At 38.7% G+C, this 26,364-nt stretch overlaps 1 protein-coding gene across 4 annotated transcripts in view; it reads left to right on the top strand.

Moving 5' to 3' along the window:
• The first annotated feature begins 5,511 nt into the window (after window positions 1–5,511).
• Window positions 5,512–26,364, top strand: part of ZNF326 (zinc finger protein 326) — a 45,639-nt gene continuing 24,786 nt past the window's right edge. The window contains exons 1-6 of one of the 4 annotated variants that reach the window (XM_060624505.3): window positions 5,512–5,640; window positions 8,159–8,203; window positions 16,911–16,946; window positions 17,042–17,153; window positions 19,562–19,703; window positions 22,077–22,275. In XM_060624505.3, the coding sequence (XP_060480488.1) occupies window positions 5,625–5,640; window positions 8,159–8,203; window positions 16,911–16,946; window positions 17,042–17,153; window positions 19,562–19,703; window positions 22,077–22,275 (550 nt within the window). In that variant the 5' untranslated portion in view covers window positions 5,512–5,624. Of the gene's footprint in view, window positions 5,641–8,158; window positions 8,204–16,910; window positions 17,001–17,041; window positions 17,154–19,297; window positions 19,704–22,076; window positions 22,276–26,364 lie in introns of those variants that run through there. The other 3 variants (XM_060624504.3, XM_060624506.3, XM_060624508.3) reach the window with 3 other exon arrangements.

The raw sequence follows: 26,364 nt of genomic DNA, 5'->3' as shown, positions 1-26,364 counted from the left end.
GATGCGGGGCTTGAGATCACAGACCGCGAGATCATGACCTGAGCCGAAGTTGGATGCTCAACCGACTGAGCTACCCAGGCGCGCCTCTCCTTTTTTTTTTTTTCTTTTTCTTCCTTTTTTTTTTAACCTGAGAACTTTGGTGATGATATTGAATCTCCAAGGTTGGCTCCAAACAGCAATAGACCATGATTATATAATATTTGTCATGTATATGGAACCAGTAATTTCTCATTGTGCAGTCTTGGACAAGTAACCTAACTTTCTCTTTAATTTACCTCATGCGGAAAGGATATAACCTATCTTATTGTGAGGATACAAGTAAGGCATATAAAGAGTCCATCAAAATCCTTGGCAGGCAAGAGCTGCTCGGTAGAGCACAGTAGGCACTTCAGAATGATAGAGATGCACATATGGGCTCTGGAGCCAGGCTGCTTGGGTTTGAATCTTGGCTCTATTCTTTTCTTTCTTTTTTTTTTTTTTTTAACAGTGTGTCCTTGGGCAAGCAACTTTACCTTTATGGGTCTCAGTTTCCTTAGCAGTAAAGTAGGGGCAATAGTACTACCTACATTATAGGATTCTTTTTTTTTTTAATTTAGAAAAATGTTTATTTATTTTCGAGAGAGAGAGAGAGAGAGGGAGAGAGAGAGAACATGTGCGTGCACGCAAGTGGGGAGGAGCAGAGAGAGCGGGAGACACAGAATCTGAAGCAGGCTCCAGGCTCCAAGGTGTCAGCGTAGAGTCTGATGTAGGGCTCAAATCCACGAGCCTCAAGATCATGACCTGAGCCAAAGTCGGATGCTCAACCAACTGAGCCACCCAGGTGCCCCTACATCATAGGACTCTTAAGCAGATAAAAGGAGTTAATACATGTAAAGTTCTTTGGAACATTTATTAATATATAGGGCTTAATAAAAGCTAATTATTATTTTAATTGCTATTTCTTTTAGCTTTTAGAGACACCTGTGTCTTTTTCAAGTTGTAAATTAAAATTGGAGAGAGACATCTTCTCATATGTATAAAATACATCCATTCAGTGCTGTTAACACTAGCTGTTTTCAGCCGATTTCTATTGCTGTGGTTCTGTAACCAGCTCTCCTTGGATAAGTCCTCAGAACCCTCAGTAGGAATTACTTTGCTTATGTTAAGTTTGGCTGCTCTGCCTTAAGACTGTCATTTTTAGTACTTGACCTCCCTCTCTAAGTATTTATGAATTCCCTAAAGAACATGGAGAAGAATTATTTGGAGCCAATTGGGAAGGCATTGTGAAATCAGAACTCCCCTTTGTAAACCTACTGTCACTTATTCTCCAAAATAATTGTCGGATGCTGTGGTTTTGTGCAGAGGAAGCTCTGGGCACTCACTTTCAGTCAGATGCAGTCTTTTCTTCAGTGGTGATTTTGCTTCTCCTCCTTAACATACAGCGCCACTGTGCTACCTATAGGCCATATAAAAGGGGTACATAGAAGGGTCTCCATTCCCAAAGAGTATGAACAAAGAACTAGACAAGGAATACAACTAAAAAACTTACTACAACAAGAATCCAACTGTGCTAACCACTATTAAGGTGACACAGAGGGAAGGGGATTCTGACTAAGAGCTTAGGGAGAGGTTTAAAAAGAGGCGACATGAATATTGAACCTTGAAGAATGGCAGAGGAGGAAAGGAAACACAATAGAAGCAGAGAGAACAGGGTGAGCAAAAGCTTGTGAAAATACACAGCTTGTTTGGGGAACAGCAGATGGTCCTGTGTTGTTGGAGCAGAAGGTATGTATGTAGAGGGTCAGGAGATGAGGAACAGAGGTCCCTGGGTCCTCAGGGAGCCCACGCACCTCGCTCTTCTCAGGTTCTGGGGAGGGCAATGGTAGGGCTTCTTTGACGGCTCCCTCAGGATCAGGTCTTAGATGTAGCTCCCCATTTCCTCCTTCTCCCTGCAGACTTCTCTTGGCATCAGCACATCATCCTTTTAACCTCTGCACTTAATAAAACATATTCTCTTCTGTTTTCCAGTAGGCTTAGCTGTTCTGGCATTTACTAACCTGCCACCTACTGCAAAATAAATGGAGAATGAAATAGTCTAAGACTTTGTACAAAACCTTGGCCCCTCAGGGTAAAAATCTAAGCCTAAACAAGTGGGAACAGGCCCGGTTGCCTGGCCAGTTTCTGGGGGACTGGAAAGAGATGACAGTGAAGGAAGAAAACCATGTTTGGCACATAGTTGGTGCTCAATCAATATTTGTTTGGTAAAGGAATTAAGGGATGGCTTGAGGGACTCTCAGGTATTGCAAGGCCTCTCAGGTATTGTGGGGTATCTAGGTATGGCCACCTGCTTCTGCCTTGGGAAAGAGGAAGGAAGGGGAGAAGATATCTATGTATTCTGGCTCTCCAGGCATTTGTGCTGAGGCCAGTTTTCTTCTTGAGTTAGGAGTTCCATGATTGGTAATTTTCTCTTTTCGGAGAGAAAGAAGGGGGTGTGTGTGTGTGTGTGTGTGGTTCCCAATACTTATTTCCTTACACTCATGCCTGAATACCACGGGTTACAAACCATTCCTTTGTCATGATACCAAGAAAAATAAAAAGTTAAAAATGTCAAGAGAGAGCTCTGTCCAGCATTTAGGATCCAGTTACATGGTCCTTACAGCCGCTTGTCAGACCCCAACCGCCAAAATGGTGAAGCAGATTGAGAGCAAGTATGCTTTTCAGGAAGCCTTGAACAGTGCAGGGGAAAAACTTGTAGTAGTTGACTTTTCAGCCATGTGGTGTGGGCCTTGCAAAACGATTAAGCCTTTCTTTCATTCCTTCTCTGACAAGTATTCCAACATGGCGTTCCTTGAAGCAGATGTGGATGACTGTTGGGATGTTGCTTCAGAGCGTGAAGTCAAATGCATGCCAACCTTCCAGTTTTTTATTTTTTATTTTTTATTTTTTTTTTTAATTTTTTTTTTAACATTTATTTATTTTTGAGACAGAGAGAGACAGAGCATGAACGGGGGAGGGGCAGAGAGAGAGGGAGACACAGAATCGGAAGCAGGCTCCAGGCTCCGAGCCATCAGCCCAGAGCCTGACGCGGGGCTCGAACTCACGGACCGCGAGATCGTGACCTGGCTGAAGTCGGACGCTTAACCGACTGCGCCACCCAGGTGCCCCTTTCCAGTTTTTTAAAAAAGGACAAAAGGTGGGTGAACTTTCTGGGGCTAGTAAGGAAAAACTTGAAGCTACCATTAATGAATTAATCTAATTATGTTTTCTGAAAACATAACCAGCCATTGGCTGTTGAAAACTTGTAAATTTTTTTATTTACCAAAAGGAAAGATCAAGTATGAAGACTGTATACCCAATTGCCATCTGATTATATAAAATGGCAATAAAATATTAAGTCTACCCTTAAAAAAAAAAAAGTCAAGAGAGTTCAGTTTTACTTAGCAAATATATGTGCTCAGCACTTAGGATACAAAGAAGACTTGATTCTAATCTCAAAGGGCTTCGAATGTGGGTAGACATAAAGCCAAACAGAGTATTTACTGCAGGGGAGATAGTGCTGTAACAGGTTAGCTCAGGGCCTTGCTACTCCAAGTATGGTTTCAGCAGCAGCAGCAGCAGCAGCAGCAGCAGCAGCATCTTCTGGAAACCTGTGAGGAATGCAGACTCTGGCTCCAACCCAGTCTGACTGAGTGTGCATGTGAGTTTTAATGAGATTGCTAGGCGAATCATATACACGTTAATATTTGAGAAGTACTGGCCTAGGGTGCGGGGATGGGATGTGGGTGTGTTTCTTAGAGGAAGTAAATCCTGAGCTATGTTTTGAGAATGGGTAGGGTTAACTGGGTGGTATCACAAGCAGAGACAAAAGCATAAGTAAAAGTTTAGTGGCATGAAGAAGCATAGGGATGATTTGGGAAGCGGCTTAAAATTGATCCACAAAAGGGAGAGAGTGTAGGAGAGAGGAGGAGGGAGAAATGTAGGAAGATGGCAGGTCAGGCCGTGGCCAGATCCGGACGCACGTGCTCTAGGTTACGTAGATTTGCCTTGATCTAATCCATGATAGAGACGCATGATGAGATGTTTGGATTAGTGTTTAGAACACTGCAGCCCTGAGAAGCCTGAGAAATCAAGGCCAAAGGGCAGAGAAATTATTTAGGAAGATACAGCAACAGTTTGGGAGAGAGAGAATGAGAGTAGTTAGGTACTGCAGGTAGTGCGGTGGGAATGGAGAGAAGGGAACAAGTTTAAGAAACTTTAAGAGGTAATAAGCAGATGAAAGACTTCAGTATGAACTGGCGTGAGAGAATGGGAGAGAGCTGTGCCTTGACTAGATGAATCGGGCAGGCTTCCGGCTAGGATTAGTGGGTGGTTGCTCACGACACCACTAACAGAGATGAAAGAATAAAGGAGGATGAGCAGGTTTGAGGAGGGAAATTATGAGTTCAGTTTTCAACATGTTCAGCTCAGGTGACTAGGAAACATGTATAGGTTGGGGGAAAAAAAGAAAACAAGGGTGGAGAATGGGTGAATCAATCAGGGTGGAGAAGGAAAGTGATGAGGAAGAAACAATGCCCTGTCCAGGTTTGGGGCTATGGTAATACACATAGTATATCTGTGAGTTTTTCCCCCAGCCCTATTTCCACAAGCTGCCTTCTTGGAACTGGTTCCAGAAACTGGTTGGATCTCAAAGAAGAGCAAATGGTTTTGATTCATGGTTTCCTATCCTGCAATCAACTCGTTGTTGACACCATTTCCTCTACTAAAAGAAAAAAAAAAATAAACCTGGAGTTCAAGCTGCTCCAGGGTCAGAATGAATAGTTGTCTTTTTCCATATTGACCTGTGGGGTGAATAATTTTGGCCACTTCCCCAACACTACTTCCAAAGTAGTGATAATACAACGCCAAGGTGTGTGGATATTTGTGGTCATTCGTCAGGTTCTGGAGGACTTCTGCCACAAATCATCCCTGGTTTTGAACTTTTACAGCACTTTCATTTTGGACCTTAAAATTCAGAAATTGGTAATAGCTTGTTTTGGATCATTTCCATAATTATTTCCTATTTTGCAATCTGTTCTCTGCTCACAGAGTAAAAATCGTCTGGGACTTCAGCGTCTCCACAGCAAAAAGTCCAAAAACACGTTAACATTTTCGGTACAGTCATCCCCAGCCAATAAAAAGCAAAAGGTCGGCACGTGGTTTATTAGTTTGGGCAGGAGGGAGGTATTCCAACTAGATCCTTTCGCTCTTGCCAGGATCAAACATGGCGGGCCGCAGCCAGAATTTCCCGAACACCCAGTTCGCTTTCCCGTGACCCTAGTCAGTCTTCGACGCTCCTCTTTCTACCTTCCTTCCTCCTCAGCCGCTCCCAGAGGGTCAGCACTCGGGAGCGCGACAGCGGGCCTCCTTCCCGCCCCCACTCGAGGGCCCGCCCACCAGCCCGCGCCAGCCAATCGAAGGCCGCGCTGCGGCGGCTGGCAGCGCCGGCCGGCCCCGCCCCTCAGCCTCGCTGTGGCCTGCGGCTCCCGGGCCGGTAGCGCCGCTGTCGGTCGCGAGGACGGGTGGTGTGGAACCGCGGGTCGCGGGCGCTCGCCGCCTGCCACAGCTCAGCCCAGCGTCGCCGAGGCTGTGAGCCCCGAGCCTCCGCCATGGACTTCGAAGACGGTAAGCGGCGCCTCTGGCTGGTCGCCACGGCGGGCGGGAGGCGGGGTGGCCGCCCCGGGGGTCTGTTTACGGTCTCAAGATGGCCGTGTGGGCTTTGTTCTGCGGGCCCGGAGGCCGCCCGCCCGCCGCGGGCCCAGTGCCCGGAATCGGCCTGTGTGGGAACCCGCGCGCCTTGTCGCGCCCGCCCGGCGCCCGCTGCCGCCGGGGACCTGGGAGTTCCGTGCCGGCCTCGGTGAGGGGAAGGGCGCGCCCAGAGCGCCACGGCCTCCGGTCTCGGGCCCCGGACTCGCGCTCCGGACTCGCCCCGGCCCCGGTGCGTGGAAATTGCCCCGACGCCTCCCAACTCCCCGGTCTCGGGCAGAGGGGCGGGTGGGGCCTCCCCGGCCTCGCGTCGCGTTCGCCTCACAGGGCGGCGACCCAGCTCGTCCGTGTAGTAAATCCCCAACCAGGTTGCTTCTTAACAGATACAATTTCCAGAGGCTTGTTCACGGTGATGTTTCTCGTCTTAGTTTGAAGACGAGTTTAAAGGGCGTCTGTAAGTGACAAGTATAGGTAGATCTCTGTGCCGAATGGAAACCTGAGCTATATTACTGGTTAGCAAACTGGGCTGTTTATCCACCAAAATTACCTGGTCGTTAATCCCTAATTTCAAATAGCTGCGTGAACCTAAGCATTTTTTCCTCTGGATTGTGTATGGATGGGACTTAAGTTAGAATTCTGGCACGGCATCACATGCCCTTCAAATTCAGCTCTGTGCCCAGCCGCCTGCGTTGGACTTAACGTTTAAAGAAACCGTATTCCAGCAATACCTTTCAGCTGTCTCTCACGCTAGTTCTTTAAACCATTTTCACAGGCTCCCAGAGTAAAATTAATTTGTTTTTCACCATGTCTTCAAATCTTGCCCAACTTTTTTATAGGAATTGGTGTCAAGATAAAATGAGTCGGTTAACGACAGCGTTAGGGAGACGTGGAAAAGGGTTTCAGTGATTAAAGTGGTCTTAATCCTGAGTAACCAGACGTGTCTAATTAAAACCGGCTCGCCAACTAGTTGTAAGCCCCTCACCCAACCGAAACAATTACATTAAACATTGAATGTACTGTGATCTCAGCATGAGTCTGACTAAACGATCTTTTGATCTTTGATTTGATTTCATGCCAGAAAGAATTAAAGCTGCCAAATCTAAGTATATGAAAGGGGGCTGAAAGAACCCATGTTTAAAAAAGTTTATTTGTTTATTTTGAGAGAGAGAGAGAGAAAATCCCAAGCTGTCGGTGCAGCGCCAGATGTGGGGCTTGATCTCACGAAGCCTGACATCGTGACCTGAGCCGAAATCAAGAGTAGGGCTCTTAACCAGCTAAGCCCCCCAGGCGCCCCTGGGATAACCCTTTGGTGGAGCCTTTTCAATTAGTTTGAAATAGGAAGTCCAGCTGTTAAGAGTAGCACACTCCCGTGTTTTTGTTTGTTTTGGTTGGACTTTGACTCATTTGGATACAGATACCTTAAAACTATGTTTATTTGAAGTATCGAAGCTGGGAATGAAAGTTAAAAATATATTGCTATGTTTTCATACCAAAGTTTGATGATAGTACCAACACTCAGGGTACAGCAGAATCTACCCAGGTGGGGGGAGGGAACAATGGGAGTGGTTCCCCCCCCCCCCCACCAAGGGAATCCATTTTCTGTAGAGAGTTGAAAAACAATAAAACTTAGTTTGCTTACTTTTAATTGTCACCATGTGCCTACAACTCCAGCGTTAGTAATAAAATTATAAACAGTGTCAGTGAGTAAACACTCCTCCTCTCTCTTGCTTCCTTTTCTCCTTTACTGCTATATTTGGGAGTGGAATTTGACTAACAATACATCTGAATCTAATCCTATGCAGCGTAGCTGGATTCTGTTGCATTCAAGGGATCACTGTATCAGCTTTCTTTCTTTTAGTATTTATTAGTAAAATTAATTAAAGGACTTAACAATTGCCAAATCCGTTTTAACGGAAATTGCCAATATGGTTTTTGGTGATGTCACATCCTGGAGAGATACAGTGAAGGCAAACATATATGTTTGTGTATATGCATTCTCAAATAAGATCTTGAAAACTTTAGAGAGCGAGTAGGTAAAAGAAATATATTTAACTTTGAAACAATTACATATTACATACAATCAATTCTCACATGGCCCTTTTTGCAATATTTGATACATAATTTAATCTATCTGCCTTCCTTTTGTTTCCCTGTATAAATCAGTACTGGATTCCCTTTTTTGGCAATTATTGTATATCAGGTGTTAAAGCGAATTTTTACATTTTAGTAATTTGGATGATTTGCCTCTTGGGGAGATAATGAAGAGAGATACATGTTTTTCCATATTAAATGTTTGTAATTATTTACACTCCATTTTTGTAGATAATAGAGTTAATGACATTTTAAGAAATTGTGTTTGATTTGAATAGATGAGTATGTAATTTCAGACTTTCGCTAATATTGCACTAATTTCTTTCTGTTAAATGTGTCTTCATAGATTATACACACTCTGCTTGCAGAAATACTTATCAGGGCTTTAATGGTGAGTATCCTCTTTTGTTTGCTCTTAAATAATGTTAAAGGAATGCATTTCAGTTTTTCTCTACATGCACATAAAGTAACAATGTAAAAAGCCAGTTCTACCTTGTTTCAGTCATTGTTTTGTCTCTTAATGTATCACTGCTCAGTGTTAATGTGTCACACTATGTATAGTTTTTGAATTAAGGAATTTGGGAATCAGAAAAAGTCAGGGCTATTCCGTATAGTTTGACTCTTTTGTTAGAATTATGATTCCTTTACTTTATTCCAAAAGGCCTTGACTACATTCTGAGTGATGAGTTACAAGAAACTGGTCGAGTTCTTTTTGCTGACTGAGAAGCTTTGGTATTGAATAATGTAGATTAAGTGGATTATTGTCTTGGTTTTATATCGCTTCTATTGTAATACATTTTGACCTTGTTTTTGAGGTCATTTGCTTTAGTGTCTAAATGTGTTTGTATATAAAGAGCTGTCTAGAGGAGCACATGAAGAAGCCTGATTGTTTATTTTATTTTTTTAAATATTTTTTTAATGTTTACTTTTTGAGAGAGGGAGACAGAGCATGAGCAGGGGAGGGGCAGAGAGAGAGGGAGACACAGAATATGAAGCAGGCTCCAGGCTCCGAGCTGTCAGCACAGAGCCCATTGTGGGACTCAAACCCATGAACTGTGATATCTTGACCTGAGCTGAAGTTGGACACCCAACCGACTGAGCCACCCAGGAGTCCCTAAGCCTGATTGTTCATTGACTTAAGCATGACGTTAGAGTTGTGACTACAGAGCTAGATAAAATCATAAGAGGTAGGCAGAGTACAGTTGGATGTTATTTTGATAGTTATTAAAGTTCTGCCAGACAGGATGATAACACAAAAAAGAACGTGGAAGAATTCAGTGAGGTAAAAAAGGACCCCCATAGAGTGGAAGTACACATATTGATTGCCAGAGAAAAGGAAAATTCAGCTGTGTACAGAATATAATATATTCACAAAATAAAACTGAAGCAGGTGTACTAAATAAAACCATGTGCCATTTTATGAGAATAATTGCTGTCCAATTAATTTCTGTGTATCATCTTTAAGAATTTAGAGAAACTTTGTATTTGATGTGGGCTATGTGTAGGAAGTAGTATATATTGAGTGCTGAAGAATACCTTTTTTTTTTTTTTAAGTTTATTTATTTTGAGAGAGAGAGCATGAGCAGGAGAAGGGCAGAGAGAGAGGGAGAGACAGAATCCCAAGCAGGCTCTGAATTGTCAGCCCAGAGCTGGATGCAGGGCTTGATCTCACAAACTGAGATTGTGACCTGAGCTGAAATCAAGAGTTGGATGCTTCACTGACTGAGCTATCCACATGCCTCTGGTTGTTGTTGTTGCTGTTGTTGTTGTTTTCTTAATGTATTTTTGAGTAATCACTACACCCAACCTGGGGCTCAAACTTACAACCCCAAGATCAAGAGTTGCATGCTCTACTAACTGATCCAGCTAGTTGCCCTTGAAGAACACAGTTTTGAACAGGAGAATGTCATAATAAAACTACCAGAGGAACTTTAATTTGTATCCACATTTAGGTAGATTGAAAACTGGAAACTTAGAGGAGTGCCTGGCTGGCTCAGTTGGAAGAGTATGTGACTCTTGCTCTTGGGGTTGTAAGTTCAAGCCCCATGCTGGATGTAGAGATTTCTTAAAAATAAAATCTTAAAAAAGGAAAAGAAAAGAAAAAACTGGAAAATAAGCTAAAAAGCCATTTAATAAATTTAGGTGTTAGGATTTAAAGATCCTGAACTTGGGAGAAGACTAGTAATTTTGAAAATAGTAAGATGTTTCTAGAGAAAATTAACAGAACTTGCAGGCTGACTGACTAGTAATGAGTAGAAAATTGAGAAGGATGAATAAAAACGAGTCCAAGATTTTAGTATATGTGCTGCCGAAGCGAGCACAAAAACGAGTCCAAGATTTTAAACTGGAGTGAGTAGGACTAATACGTTCACCAAAGAGAGACATTTGGAATGATAAAAGGCTTCAATTTCTAGTAGTGTTTACCAGAGATTTGGATTCAATGTCTAAATGTAGGACTTTGACAGGTAGAGTCATACCAGGCCGGAAGTTTATTTTCTTAATGTATAGTGATGCAAAAAGAACTTTAGCAATTTCTATCACAGTGGTGACTTTTTGCTTAAGAGATGCACTTTATTTTTTATTGAAGTATAATTGACATACAACATTACATTAATTTCAGGGGTACAGCATGATGATTCACTGTAGGAAATGATTTCACTGGGAAAATGATTACTGCAATAATTCTAGTTACCATCCATCACCATATATAATTAAATTTTTTTCTTGTTAAAATTTTTTTTTTTTTAACGTTTATTTATTTTTGAGACAGAGAGAGACAGAGAATGAACAGGGGAGGGGCAGAGAGAGAGGGAGACACAGAATCGGAAGCAGGCTCCAGGCTCTGAGCTGTCAGCCCAGAGCCCGACGTGGGGCTCGAACTCACGGACCGCGAGATCGTGACCTGAGCCGAAGTCGGACGCTTAACCGACTGAGCCACCCAGGCGCCCCTAAATTTTTTTCTTATAATGAGAACTTTTAAGATTTAATCTCTTAACAGTTAAGTCATCATGCTATACATTATATCCTGTGACTTATTTTTTCTCCTCATGACTTATTTTTTTATAACTGGACTTTTGTACCTTTTGATTCCCTTTGCCCACCTGCACTCTCCCCTCTAGAAACCACTAACCTGTTCTCTGTATCTATGAGCTTGGCTTTTTTGTTTTGTTTTGTTTTGTTTAGATTCCACATAACAGTATTTGTCTTGCTTTGTAACTTATTTCACTTAGCATAATGCCCTCAGGGTCCATCCATGTTGTTGCAAATGGCAAGATTTCATTCCTTTTTATGGCTGAGTCCTGTTCCTCGTATATGTGAACCCCATCTTTTTTATCCATTCATCCTTTAGTGGACACTTAAGTTGTTTTCATACCTCTCCTATTATAAATAAAGCTGCAGCGAACATGGGGTGCATATATCCTTTTGGATTAATGTTTTACCAATGTTGTGAATTTTATTTTTTCTCTTAATTTTAGTTCCAACAGTGGTTTTCATCTGAGGGTGATTGTTAGATTCCCCTGGGGAGCTTTTCCAAAGTGTGTTTGTTTAGGTCATACTCTAGTCCTCTTGAATCTTAGTTTTAAATAAGGGATCCCTGGTTGTGCATGTGATGAAAAAGTGCTGTGAATGATTTTGGAATGCATTGCTGGTTAAAGATCATTATTTGACAACACTTTGAGGTCTAGGTTATCTACACTTCATACATGAGGAACTTAATTTCAGAGATGTAATTTGACTTTATTCATTTAACAAATATTTCTTGAGTGACTGCTGTGTATTAGATACTATTCTAGGAACTGGCAATATAGCAATGAGCAAAATGGAAAATATTCTTGCCCTTGTAGGGAGTACAATCTAGTGGGATGAATTGGAGAATAAGCAAGATAAAGAAGTAACACATATCGTATATTAGATGGTAACAATTGCTTAGAAGAAAAAGGCCACAGAGGATGTTGGCGGTGGTGGTGGTGGTGGTGGTGTGTGTGTGTGTTGGGGAAGGACTTGCTAAGGTGACCTTTGAGCACAGATTTGAGAAGGTGCGGATGCAAGCCATGGCTATCTAAAGGGAGAATGCTGTAGGCTTTAGCAAATACGAAGCCAAATGAAGCCAACAATACAATTCATTGTTAGCATTGTCTTTTCCAGCGACTGAAATGAAGTAGAAGGTACTGGAAAATACGTCAAGTTCCAAATTTCCTCCACACCGTTTCCTGGAAGGAAGTTGTATTTTCAATGATTCCATGTTTCCTTCCTGCCTCACAATAACTCTTTTTATATAAACAGCAGAGAAAAAAAGGAGAGCATTCCAGATAGAGGAAAGCAGGAATAAAGGTACAGCTGAGTACATTGTGCTTCAGAGAGACTTAAGAAGAATGTTTTGACTAGAGCTGATGATTTTTGCTGAGCAGTCTTAAGACAGAGTTAGAGTGGTGAGGTGTAGCCAAAGGCATTGAAAATCAAAGATAACTTGTTTATATCTAAGAGACAATAGAAAATGAAGACCTGAAAGAGTGGAGGGATTGAGCAGTGCGGATACAGAGAAAGAGCATTCCAGGCAGAGGGAGCAGCAGGTGCAAAAATGGGTGTGTGCATACTGTGTTCTAGGAACAGCTGAGGGTCTAGTATACCTAGAGTAGAGCGATAACGGGAGGAATGGTAGATGATGAAGTTAAGAAGTGATAGGTAAATCATACAGGGCAGTATTTGTCAGATATAGCAGTTGACTTCTTTTTTAATGTTTATTTATTTATTTTGAGAGCAAGCGAGTGAGCGAGCATGAGCTGGGAAAGGGGCAGAGAAAGAGGGAGAGAATCCCAAGCAGGCTCCACGCTGTCAGCACAGAGCCTGATGTGGGGCTCAATCCCACAAACCGTGAGATCATGACCTGAGCCAAAATCAAGAGTCGGACACTGAACCAAGTGACCCACCCAGGTGCCCTACAAGTGTTGACATTTTGGACTAGATAATTCTTTGTGGGGGGATGTCTTGTGCATTGTAGACTGTTCAGCAGCATCTTTGGCCTCTGTGCACTAGATGTGAGCAGCACCTGCCCTTTGGTTGTGAAAACCAAAAGTGCTTTCAGAGATTGTCAAATGTCCTCTGGAAGGCAAAATTGTCCTTGGTTCAAAGCCACTGGTATAGGGCCTTACGGATTATTTAAGGGTTTGGCTTTTACTTCAGGCAAAATGGGAAGCCATTGGAAGTTACTGAGCATTGAACTTTATTTAAGTTTATTTATTTAAGTAATCTCCACAGCCAGTGTGGGGCTTGAACTCATGACCCCGAGATCAAAAGTTGGCATGCTCTTCCAACTGAGCCAGCCAAGTACCCTGAACATGATTTAAATTCACATTTTAACAGATTTATTCTGGCTGTTTTCTTCAGAATAAACAGAAAGGAAGCAAAAGTGAAAGCAGAAAACTAGTTAGGAGGCTGTTGTAGTAATGTAGATTTGAGATGCTGGTGGCCTGTATCAAAATGCTAGTAGTATGGAGGTGGTGAACAGAGGTCCTATTTCAAGAGTTGGTGTGACACAGCTTGTTAATTATTTTGATAAGTCGGTTGTTTTTTCCTGTTACTCCTCAGCTCCTTCCTTATGATTTAATTGTAACTGAGTTTTAACATTTGTTGAACTTATAGAGTGATCAAAGCAATAGAATAGATTTGATTTAAAACATGAGGTCGGTTTTTGAGTGAATTACTTTCATTTTATAATAATAATAAAGATATGCTATATTCTTCTAGTTTTATTCATTTATTTAAAAAATATTTTGATGTTTATTTTTGAGAGAGAGAGAGAGAGAGACAGAGTGTGAGCGGGGGAGGTGCAGAGAGAGAGGGAGACATAGAATCTGAAGCAGACTCCAGGCTTTGAGCCGGCAGCACAGAGCCTGACGCGGGGCTCGAATTCATGGACCGCGAGATCATGACCTGAGCTGAAGTCGGAGGCTTAACCGACTGAACCACCCAGGCGCCCTGTTCCAGTTTTATTTGTAAAGTGATTTCTAAGTTCATTTGGTAACCTGGAAGAATGTTGTTTATATAGAAGCAGTCATCTTATAGAATCTATATCCCTATAATCATACTGATTACATACAGTATAAAGACTTTTCCTTTTTTCCTTTTTAATTAACTGAATAGTACTATACTATGAATAATAAGCCAAAATCATTGCTATGTAGTTTTCTTAATTTTTGTGTACTCTACAGTGCCTGGCATAAGGTGGGTGTTCAATAGTAGTAATTTATGACTCCATAGTGAAATAAAAACACAGAATAAAAAACTAAAAGATTTAGTATCTGAAGGCAGCCTCTGCGAGCTCAAAATTGAAACTCGCAGAAATAACAATATGAAACTTTTTGCTTTGTTTATCTAACTGAACTTAGCTCTAAGATTATTTTTTAATATGAGGCTTAGAGGAAGGCTTTTTATTTTGAAATTTTTATTTTAATTTCAAAATTGTCCTCTGAGATAATATAAGAATAAATTACCAACTCTAAAGACAGATAATTGACATCGGGCTCTGTGCTGAGTGTGGAGCCCACTTAACATTCTCCCCCCACCCCAATACCCTTCTCCCCCACTTGTGCTCTCTCTCTCTCTCTCAAAAAAAAAAAAAAAAAGATAAATGACTATTTTATTAATCTAGAATTGTGTTGTCTAATATGGTAGCCATTAGCTGCATGTGACTGCACACTTGAATGTGGACAGTTGGAATTTAGATGAGCTATAAATGTGAATAATGCGCCCCATTTGAAGTCTTAGTATAAAAAATGTATTAATAAACTTTTTGTGTTCTGTTATGCTTATTGGTACTTACAAGTTTTATGTAATTCTAAATTTCACTGAAAAGCTCAAGTTTTATCATTGGCAGCAAATGCTGTTAGTTGTTTTCCTTTAAGTGACAGTTTTACTTTGTTCATTTTTGAGAAAATGCCAAATGCTCAGTCTGTCTGTCTAGTAAAAATAGTATTCTTTGTAAAAGTGGCTAATTTCATTTCACAACCAAGCACTTGCACAATGGCTTTTCCTGGCAAAAACCGTGATACTTTGGTATGCAGCAAAATTGCTTTTTGTGCTACAGACACTACCAGAAAGAAATTGTACTCAAAAGTCATGGTTTAATAAAATTGATAATTCTTAACTGTTTCATCAAGGACATTTTTAAGTAGAGATGGCCCTTTTTATTATTTTTTTACTGCAAGTGTGCAGTATTAAGGACTACAATGACTGCTAATATCCTTTGGTGCCATTGCCTTGATTTGTGGTGTGGGACCTGCACTTTTACCCACCAGTGCTTTTGCGTCTTCAGTGCAAATGTCAGCACTGTGAAAAAGGCAAATAATGTTGCAGTGTTATTTATGAAAATAGTTTGATCTTGTGGATCCCTGAAAAGGTCCTAGCAACTCGCAGTGGTGAAGAGACTATTCTTTGAGAACAATGGTTCTGGGGTATATACAAAATTAGTAGAAATCAGACCCTGCCCACAAGATGAGTGTACATTTAGGATGAGGCCACAAATAGCAGAACATAAGGCAGAGTATCCTAAGCTCCATATAAGAGCTATAGACTTTTAGGTATTTAGAAGAAAGAGATGATAATCAACTGAGATGGTATCATTAAATTTGATCTTAAAAGGGTTAGTATTTGAAATGGACTTTTAAAAGATGAGAAGATTTAAAAAAAAATTGTTTTTTATTATATTTATTTATTTTTGAGAGACAGAGTGAGACAGAGCACAAGCGGGGGAGGGGCAGAGAGAGAAGGAGTCACAGAATCTGAAGCAGGTCCCAGGCTCAGAGCAAGTGTTCAGCACAGAGCTCGACAATGGGCTCGAACCCACAAACCGTGAGATCATAACATGAGCCGAAGTCGGTCACTTAACTGACTGAGCCACCCAGGCACCTTAAAAGTGAGAATATTTTAAGAAGCAGATATTTGGGGTGTTAGCTGAGAGTGTTTCACATAGAAGCAACAGCATAAAGCTAGAAGGGTGGATACATATTGGACTTTGAGAAAATAATGTCATCTCTTTGGACTGTAGTTCCCTAATCTATAAAGCAAGAAGATTGAATTTTATCATTTAGGTTGCTTCCAGCTTTAAGGTCGCAAGATTCTGAGTGATATTTTTGTGAAGTTGTTGCTGTTGTCATTATTATTAGGACCAGAAATATTTAAGTGGTTGTAATTAAAATTTAGTGTTTTAAAAAATATAAATTAAGGTATTTGCTCTTTGTATATTGTTGTATTTATTAGTGTATAAAATTTGAGGAGGGTGACAATAAAGGATTTTAAAGGACTTTATAGGACACATTCTAAATGATTTAAAAATATCATTTTTATAATCATAGTAAATTTATTTTATTACCTCTTTCGTTGTATTTTTTACATCAGAGGTTGGGATATAGATGGAATTGCAGTGTAATAAGACATACTTAATACCCTTAATGTATTAGAATTTGTTTTGTGTGTGTTTTGTATTGCTAGAGTTCACATTCATTCCCTATTCAGAGTATTTGAGGATTTAAATATTTGTTGAGTTGTTATTTATAGGTGTAATACCACAGGTTGGTCCCCTACTCCATGATTTTTACTTTTTAAAAATGTCTATTTCGGTTAGTATATGAACAAATTTAAATTAGGCTAATTGAAAATGTGGCTGCTTCTGAGTTTTTAGATCTTTTGAGAGCAGCTAGATGCAAAAAAGTATACTTACAACAAAGTTTTTCTTCTTGACATTAATAAATGATTTTTTTTGAGAGTAGGAATTATTATTATATACTATGTAATAAGCTAATATAGAACCTTAAAGTAGCACCCTAGTCAAATAGATGTTGATTAAATTAAAAATAATTCTAATATAGAACTTTCTTAGTTGACAATGTTTTTTTGAAAAATAGGTTTTATTAGCAAATCTGATTATTCAGTAGATTATCATTTGTGAGGTTTTTTCCTTCCACGTCTACTGTGAGTTTAGCTTAAATGTTAATGATGACTTATTATCTCACATCATTGATACGAATATCTTGTGTTTTATGCAAAGATTCCTGAAGAGGGTGGTATATCTTACTGACCTTTTGTTACTGACTCTGTTTTAGGAATGGATCGTGATTATGGCCCCGGATCTTATGGAGGTCTGACATTCAAGGATATTTATCTAAAAATTCTTCTTTTGAGTGCCAGTAAAGGTGAGCATCATTTAATTTTTTTCTTTTTAAACTCTTTATAGGGATGGACCGTGACTATGGCCATGGATCCTATGGGGGTCAAAGATCCATGGACTCCTACCTAAACCAGTCATATGGCATGGACAATCACAGTGGTGGTGGTGGGGGTAGCAGGTAAATTGCTTAATCACTTGGCCAAATGATTAGATGACTATAAGATTCTGGATATTTTAATTTAAGTATTCCTTAGGCATGTTATGATGCTTGAATTTCACTATTTGGTATTGAATAATCACTTTAAATGTTTAGAGGTGTTAATTAATGGTTATAAAAATTACCTCAGGATTACTGGCAGACATTATTTTAGGAAAACTTCAAGTAGCTATTTTCATTTCACTATAATAGAGTAAGCTTTTCTGTCTTTAGTAGTGAACTCTTTTTTTTTTTTTTTTTTACTTCCTTTTAACTCCTCATCAGTCAGAATGTTCTGAACAAATGATATAAAAATGTTATTGGAAATATTATCTGTGAACCTTTTTCTTTATGATTTTTAAAAGTGTCTTTTCTGATGTGGGGTGTTCTGTAAAGCAGCAAAGCAGTCTTTGACTGGAATGGGTTTAACTGAACCAGTCTAGCAACATTCAGTTTTCTGAGAAACATTTAAGGTAGTTATTCTTTTAATTTTAATTTTAGAGTAAGTTGTAGGAGCAAATTGTAATAATAAAATGTTCTTTAAGTCCATATCGAGGTTATTTATTGGCAGATACTACTTAGACCAAAAACACTTGTGCTCTAAGCTAGGAGCATTGTATTAAAGCCATGAATACTATACCTTTGCTTATTTTAATGCACTAGAGTTTAGATTATTTTTATATTTTACTGTTGATACTGTGTAAAGCTTAACACTAGTTGAACTACTCAGGCCTTAGGGTTGACCACATTTCAGGCAAAGAGCGTATACCTTTTAAGGCACAGATATTTCTACTAAGTATAACTAGTTAGGTAACATTTGAAACTATCCTCCTTCTTCATAAAATGAAGGATCCGGATTCCTTAAGGATGGACTGAACGATGCTTTACTTTCCTTCTTTCTGCTTCAAATGTGCCACTATGGTTTAATAGTAGAGGAAAATCAAGAAAATGAACAGATAGAACAATTTTGCTTATGTGATAGATGTTTTAAAAAGAGCTGGAAAGAGGAATAATTTTTATACGGTTACCAGGATTCAGAAATAAATAGTACATTCTATTTAGTGATCTGTAAATAATTGAAGTAATGTAACACATTTAACTGTTTTAATATATCCGTTACTGCCCTATTGCATTGTAAATGTGATGTGGATAAACTATGTAGATGTTATCGTTTATCTCATGTGTAATTGTGGGCCTTTATAAAACTATGTTGTAAGCTATGAAGCAACTTTTGTAATCCATGCTTTGGATTTGTGAGAAGTAAGATGATTTGTTTCTTCTGTTGACTCTATTAAAACCTTGAGGAGACGGTGTGCTCCCTTTTTTAGAGTAGTTTTATGTGATAATTTCCTACCAGGAAATAATTTTTTAAATAATTGAAGATATAAAATGTACTCTTTTTCATCTGCCTTGAAAATTCATATGCAGAGGATATATGTTCGTGGTCTTTTACTTTTATGTTCTATTTTATGTGCTTATTCTTCTAGATTTGTTAGATTTGCTAGTCTACAAGTAGAAAGTGACTGAGGATTGATTATTGACCTTATCCAAAGTTGGGCAGGATATCAAATTTTGTAAGCAGAGATAATTCTCCAAATTTTGACTGCTACAGACATAAGCAGTTTTGTTACATAGATTATTAGGGGTGCAAAAAGGATCTCTTCTGTGTCACAAATAGCCTATATTGGTATAGTCTTCAATTTATGTCCCTATTGAAAGCCAAAATATTGTAAATATTTGGTATTTTCCAGTACTAGGGATGGATTCAAAGAAAGTTTGAGTAGTTTGTGAACTTTAGCAAATGACTTTTTCCAAGACTAGGGCTGGGCTTAAATACTGACAGACAAATCTTTTTAATAAAATAGAAAAGCTGCCACAAAGCAGATTTTTAAGCTAAGGTTTACTTAACTCAATTCATATTTAAAAACTGACTCAGATAGCTTTCTATCTGGTCTCATGTTGAACTGCCCAGCCCTAATCAGGGTGTGAATAAAAGTAGAACTGTGCAAACCAGTATGGTATAAATGAATTTTAGTTGATAAATGTCATCTGATAATTTGTCTTTTGAATTGTCTAACATTAGTAAGCTTACTTTTGTTTTTTCCCTCACTGTGCAACTTTTCCAGGTTTGGACCTTATGAGTCTTACGACTCCAGGTCTTCTCTGGGTGGGCGAGATCTGTACAGATCTGGCTATGGTTTTAATGAACCCGAACAAAGCCGCTTCGGAGGTAGTTATGGTGGTCGATTTGAGAGCTCCTACCGGAATAGCCTTGACTCTTTCGGAGGTAGAAACCAGGGCGGGTCTAGCTGGGAAGCACCTTACTCCCGTTCAAAATTGAGGCCTGGGTTTATGGAGGACAGAGGAAGAGAGAATTACTCTTCCTACAGCAGTTTTTCTTCACCCCATATGAAGCCTGCACCTGTAGGCTCTCGGGGGAGAGGAACGCCTGCTTATCCTGAAAGTACGTTTGGAAGCAGAAACTATGATGCTTTTGGAGGACCATCAACAGGCAGAGGCCGAGGCCGAGGAGTAAGTACAACAGAATCTTTTCAGATTCTTTTCACTAGTCACTCTTTTAAACCCTTTCAAGACCACGGTTTTCAACTAGAATAAACACTGTTCATCCCAGTGTATTTTGAAGAAAAGCTGAATCATAAGCATAATTTTTAGGTTGCCTGTAAAAGTTTTTCCAGCACTTCAGAAAACAAGTGGCAGTGTGAGATGATTGTTCATAGTTTTGCCAAATCTCCCTTTATTAAAAAGGTGAGGATATTAGGTTTTGGTCTAAAAGGGGTTAAAAGGAGTTGCATTTTTCCTTGTAAAACACTAGCAGTTTTGCTGGTGGGACAGTTCTTGGATTATTGTAAAAGGTAACCAACCCTTTGGAGTTTTTGAGTAGGTTAAAGGTGCAATGTATGATAAAATGTTTATACTTTGCTGCTAACTCTAGCACATAGAATTTCTTCAGAGCTCCATATTTCACATATAACACAAGGGACTAAAAGTCGGTAATAATAGATGAGGGTAGCTTAGCTATGTTTACATGGTGAAGAAGTTGATATGTCTAATAGGTTGTAGAATGATTTGTGGTCAATATAATTACTAACTTACTCTCTTGCAATATGTCCTGTTGCTGGGTGTTTCGTTTTCCCTTGTGTCACTAGTTTTTACTATTGAGAAATAAGCTCCTACTTGTACAGACATGTCTCTGGCTCCTTCCTAGGAAGTAATCTTTTGTAAATTATTGCTTACATGAGTAAATATACCAGTCTTCAAGTGTTTTATTTCAGGACATAGTATAAAGAGAATGACTTATGTTCTTAGGTAACTTGACTGACATGAAATTTTACTAGTAAGTGTATGTAGATTGTGGAGTTATATAGTTTGGTCATATGAAAGATTCTGTATTTTTGCCTTAATGTAAGAAATGGTTTACTTAAGTCAGTTACTCTTAATATTCTCTTTGCAGAGGAAAGTACTTCTGATAAAAAATGTAGTAGGGCACATGTTTTTGTCTCTTCATTGGCTTTTGGTACATCAGTGTAGTGTGTCCTTTTTGTGTAGAAATTTTGCATTGATAACAGTTACCCTTTACTGATGTAAAATGCATTGCACCTTTAATGGATAATTAATGAAGATATTTCTAATGTGACTCTATAAGTTACCTGGAAACACTAAACTATTCAAGTTTACTAGGTTAGATAGGGATTCCTAAGCATATATATAAATGTAAGCAACTGATACGTTGCTCTTCCACCATAATTAATGACTATAGGTTAATTGAAAATTGTTGGGGTTAGTAGGCTTTGGGTTTTGAAATTGAAAATCGATTCCAGTTTGAAAATTTGGAAAACACTTAACACTTTTCATGCTGTATTATTACTTTAGGCAAATGATTTTTTTCTTAATGAGACTTCAAATATCAATTTTGTTTTCACAATAGAAAAACAGGTATTCCTGTACTTTGTGTTCACCATTCTAGTCTGAATGGACTTTTCTTTCTTTCCTCCTGTTAATGAAGTAGATGAACCAACAGGACTTTTCTTTTTTAATCTTCACTTGTACAATTCCCATTGGATCCTTCTCTTCAGATTACTCCTCAGTCTTTATCTTCTAAAAGTAAGGTTAGCAGAATAAATTTCTATGGACATGTAGCCTCTTGGTGTAGTGGATTTTGTTAATGATAAGAGAAGAGAAAGGGACACAAGAGTCGTTTGGTTGCATGACTCTTCGTCTGTAAACTTTTGCTTCTTGGGCTTCTGGGTCAGAATATGTTTCTCTAGGTAAGAATGTGAATGGAACGTCAGATGTAATTCTTTATCTGAAGTGTGTCCTGGAAGTTGATGCATGGTTATGCTTTAACTCTCCTATCTCATACTAATGTTCCATCTCGCCTTCTCATTCCCTTTTTCAACAGGGAGAAATCCTAAATGATTTCTGGATCTTTTTTACTTCAAACTTCATATATGGTCTTCTTTATGCATCTTAGTTTTAAGCCAGGTTTTAGTGAAATAAAGATGTCTTTTTAGGTCTTTTCATGGGAAAACATCAATTAGGAACTCTGAAGAGGAGTTGTCAGAGAGTTGTACAAGTGGTAATATTCTGACAGGCACATTTGCTGTTTATGATCTCAATTTTGAATTGTAAAAATTAAAAAAATAGGTAGGAAATATCCATATTTGTTTTACTGGAAATAAAAATGCTAATTCACTGGATTTGAGTTCATGTAATAATTTACAAAGGTTTTCCACGTGTTTATTCAGAGCGGACATGTAAAATTTAGTTCAGTTCTGGGTAATTTTCAGGTGAAAATTATTAGATAGATAACAGGTAAAATTTGTGTGAATTCATACTTTATCTTTAGATATTATGCTAATATTTCTTGATTTCACAAATTTGCAGCATATGAGTGATTTTGGAAGCATTCATAGACCTGGAATTGTTGTTGACTATCAAAACAAACCCACCAATGTGACAGTTGCTGCTGCAAGAGGAATAAAGAGAAAAATGATGCAACCATTTAATAAGCCTGGTGGAACCTTTATCAAGAAACCCAAGCTAGCAAAGCCTGTGGAGAAGATGAGCCTCAGCAAATCACCCAGTAAGTGAGAAAACATAATTGCTATGGCTTATGGTACTTCTAGTTTTTAAAAAAATTAATGCTTTAGATAATTTTTTCATGTTCATATGACAAACTGCATAGTAGTTTCAACTGTAGAAATTAGATCCATTGAATCACCTAGTGTAGTCACTAATCACTCATACACATCAAAATTACCCAGAGACACTTTTTTAAAAAATTTTTTTTTTTCAACGTTTTTTATTTATTTTTGGGACAGAGAGAGACAGAGCATGAACGGGGGAGGGGCAGAGAGAGAGGGAGACACAGAATCGGAAACAGGCTCCAGGCTCCGAGCCATCAGCCCAGAGCCTGACGCGGGGCTCGAACTCACGGACCGCGAGATCGTGACCTGGCTGAAGTCGGACGCTTAACCGACTGCGCCACCCAGGCGCCCCCCCAGAGACACTTTTTAAAAATGCACATGCCCTGGTCCACCCCTCTTCCCTGAGTCCTTATTTAGGATGGAGTCAGATCATCTATATGTGTTAAAAGGCTTCTCACATGATTTTGATTCAAAGTTTTATCTTGGGTGTTATATTTGTTGTTGGAAGGTACTGCTGAGGATGTAGTATTCTCACATTATACAGATTCCCCTTTATGAGGACAAAGGGAAGAAATTTTTCATGGTTCTTGGTACTAGGAAAAGGTGTGTTTCTTCTGGAAATTTAATTTGCTTTTAATTTTGTGGACTGACGACTCTTAGAGACAGTCACATTTTCCATCTGTACATTGTTAAAAAATTGAGAGCCAATCTGAAAATGAAATGAAGAAAACCATTTCATTCATATTAGCATCAAGAAGACTAAATACTCAGGTAAATTTAGCAAAAGTAGTATAAAACTTAAAACAGTATTCAAAACCTACAAAACATTGTTGAAAGAAGTTTAAGAAGATCTAAATAAATGGAAAAACTAAATAAATGGTTCAAAGATCAGAAGATTTAATGTTAAGATGGTTATATTCCCCAAACTGATCTACAGATTTATTAGCACAATCCCTGTTAGAATTCCACCTGACTTCTTTGCAAAAATTGACAAGTTGATTCTAAAGCTCATAAGGAGTTGCAAGGGATCTAAAATAGTGAAAACAGTCCTAAAAAAGTGAAACAAAATAGAAAGACTTACACTTCACCTTACTTGGAAAGACTCAACACTTCTCAGTCATCAAGGCAAAAATAAATATAAAAAAACAAAAAGTAATTCAGTGTACATGTAAAAATAGACAAAATATTTGGTGTATATTATTTTGCTGTTATGTGTTTTCACAAAGAAGTCTGAAGAAGACCTTTTGTTAGCTTTTATTTAGGTACATCCTTGACTGTCATCTAGTTTAGTCAAGTGTACTTGATTTCGTGTAGAGATATGTTACAAAGTTAAAAAATAAAAATAAAACAGCATAGATAAGTAACAGTAATTTGGCTCTGAACTTTTTTTTTAATAAAAAAAGCTTTATTGAGATATAATTCACACACCTTGTAATTCATCCATTTAAAGCGTGCCAGTCATTGGTTTTTAGTGTATTCGCAGATACGTGCAAATATCACTAATCTATTTGAGAACATTTTCATCTCCTCGCAGAGACCTGGTACCCTTTAGTCATTACCCCCAACATACCCCACAGACCAGAGCAACTACTAACTTACTTTCTATCTTTATAGATACCTGTATTCTAAACTTACATATGAAAAAAAAAATTGTATAAAATGTGGACTTCTGTAATGGGCTTCTTTCACTTAGCATAATCTTTTCAGGGTTCATTCAAGTTACAGCAGGTATTAGTACTTCATTCCATTTTATGGCTGGAAATATTCCACTGTATGAACAAATCACATTTTCTTTATTCATTCACTGATGGGTATTTGGGTTGTATCTACCTTTTGGGTACTTTGAATAGTGCTGTAAACATCTGTGTATAAGTTTTTGTGTGAGCATGTGTTTTCATTTCTCTTACATATATATGTAGGAGAAGTGCTGGATCATATAGTATAATCATTTGAGGAACCACCTGTTTTCCAAAGCATCTGCACCATTTTACATTCCCACTAGCAGTAGATGAGAGTTCTGATTTTTCTATATCCTTGCTATGGCTTGTTATCTATTTGATTCAAACCATCCAGGTGGTATGCAATGGTATCTCATTGTGGTCTTGATTTACATTTCCCTAATAACTAATGGGTGGGCATTTTTTCTCGTGCTTATTGGCTCTTCATATACCTTTCTTGGGAAAATGCACGTTTAGATGTTCTGCTCACTTATTAGTTGGGCTATTTGTCTTTTTATTGAGTTGAAAATATTCTTTATATATTCTAGCCATCTCTGTCTCACTTATAGAGATAAAAACACAGACTTAAACATTCAACCTTTATTGATGGGGGAGTGGGAGGGAGGGGAAAGTGGGTGATGGGCATTGAGGAGGGCACCTGTTGGGATGATCACTGAGTGTTGTTTGCAAACCAATTTGACAATAAATTTCATATTTAAAAAAAAAACACAAAAAAACCCAGTCAACCTTTACATGAAACAAAAATTTAAAACTTAGACAATAAGAACAAAAAGGATAAAATTAAATACTGTCAGGCTATTGTCAGGTACTCTGATTTAATTCTGTTTGTTTTGATCATTGATGATGAATTTTAATAAACTTTTGCTTTAAGAAAATTATATGCAATGTTGAAAAAAGGATTTAGCTCATTTACTCACCTAGTTTTTGTTGTTTTCTTGTGAGAGAGAGCATGTGTTTGGGGGAGAGGGGCAATGGGAGAGGGAGGGCAAGGCAGAGAGAGAGAGAGAGAGAGGGAGAAAATATCGATAGATAGGAAGAAGGAAGGAAAAAGAAAGGAAAGAAAGAATGAATACCCCAAGCAGGCTCCATGCTCAGCTCAGAGCCTGATGTGCGGCTTGATCCCACGACCTTGGGACCATGCCCTGGGCCAAAACCAAGGGTCAGATGCTCATTTGACTGAGCCACCCATGTGCCCCTTAACTAGTATTTATTAAAAATGATCTCTTTGAAAGCACTTTAGAAACAAGAGGTCAAACTGCCAAAGCTACTTCAAAATATTTCTTTAAAAGTTGAAAATCAGGAAATGCCAACTTCAGTGACAGATATAAACAATATAAATCACAGACATGACACATCAAAAGTAAAAATTTACAAGGTAAAATAGTACAGAACTTAATTTCAAAAAGTTTCAATGACAGAATGATAACACCGTGTTTTATTGTACATGTGACAACAAAAGCAAATTCAAATAATAAATATTATGTGGGGCACCTGTGTGGCTCAGTTGGTTAAGCATCTCTTAATTTCGGTTCAGGTCATGATCTCATGGTTTGTGAGTTCAAGCCCTGCGTCAGGCTCTGCGCTGATGGTGCAGTGCATTACTTACTTAAGAGAAAAAGAACTAGACATAGACATGTCGTTAAGATAAAAATACTGAATAACTAGGAATGTGTGTTCTCTGGAAGACCAGAAATAGTTTCTAAGTCCCTAATTCTGCTTAGACAATCTAAACTCTGACCATCTAATTGTGTCTTTGTATTTTCCCAAATTCATTCTCAACAGTCACTATTTTCCTGAATATTAGGTCCAGGTAAGTTATAGAAGACATTGAGAGTCTAGAGTAAGATCTGCCATATTCTTCGTCTTTCCTCCATTAAAAGAAAGGTTGGGGGAAGAGGGGTGTGGAAGCACAAAAGCTTTTAATTTTGATAAAGTCTAATTTATCTATTTTTCTTTGGCTGCCCAGTTCTAAGAATTCCTTGCCAAATTCCAAAGTCATAAAGATACACTCCTGTGTTTTCTTGGAAGAGTTTTCTAGCTACAGTTCTTGCATTTAGGTCTTGTATTTTAGCGTTTGCATGTGGCTGTCCAGTTGCCCAGCACCATTTGTTGCAAAGACTGTTCTCTCCCAACAGAATAATTTTGGCATCCTTGCTAAAAACCAGTTGACCAGAGTTTTATGAGTTTATTTCTGGACTCTCAATTCTGTTCTGCTAATCTATAGGTCTGTCCTTGTGCCAGTAACACAGTATCTTGATTATCATAGCTTTGTAGTAAGTTTGGAAA

The sequence above is a fragment of the Panthera onca genome, chromosome C1, assembly GCF_046562875.1.
Source record: "Panthera onca isolate mPanOnc1 chromosome C1, mPanOnc1 haplotype 2, whole genome shotgun sequence".
In the NCBI taxonomy this organism is placed as follows: domain Eukaryota; kingdom Metazoa; phylum Chordata; class Mammalia; order Carnivora; family Felidae; genus Panthera; species Panthera onca.
The sequence above is the reverse complement of the archived record's forward strand: the minus strand, read 5'-3'. Positions and strand labels throughout refer to the sequence as shown.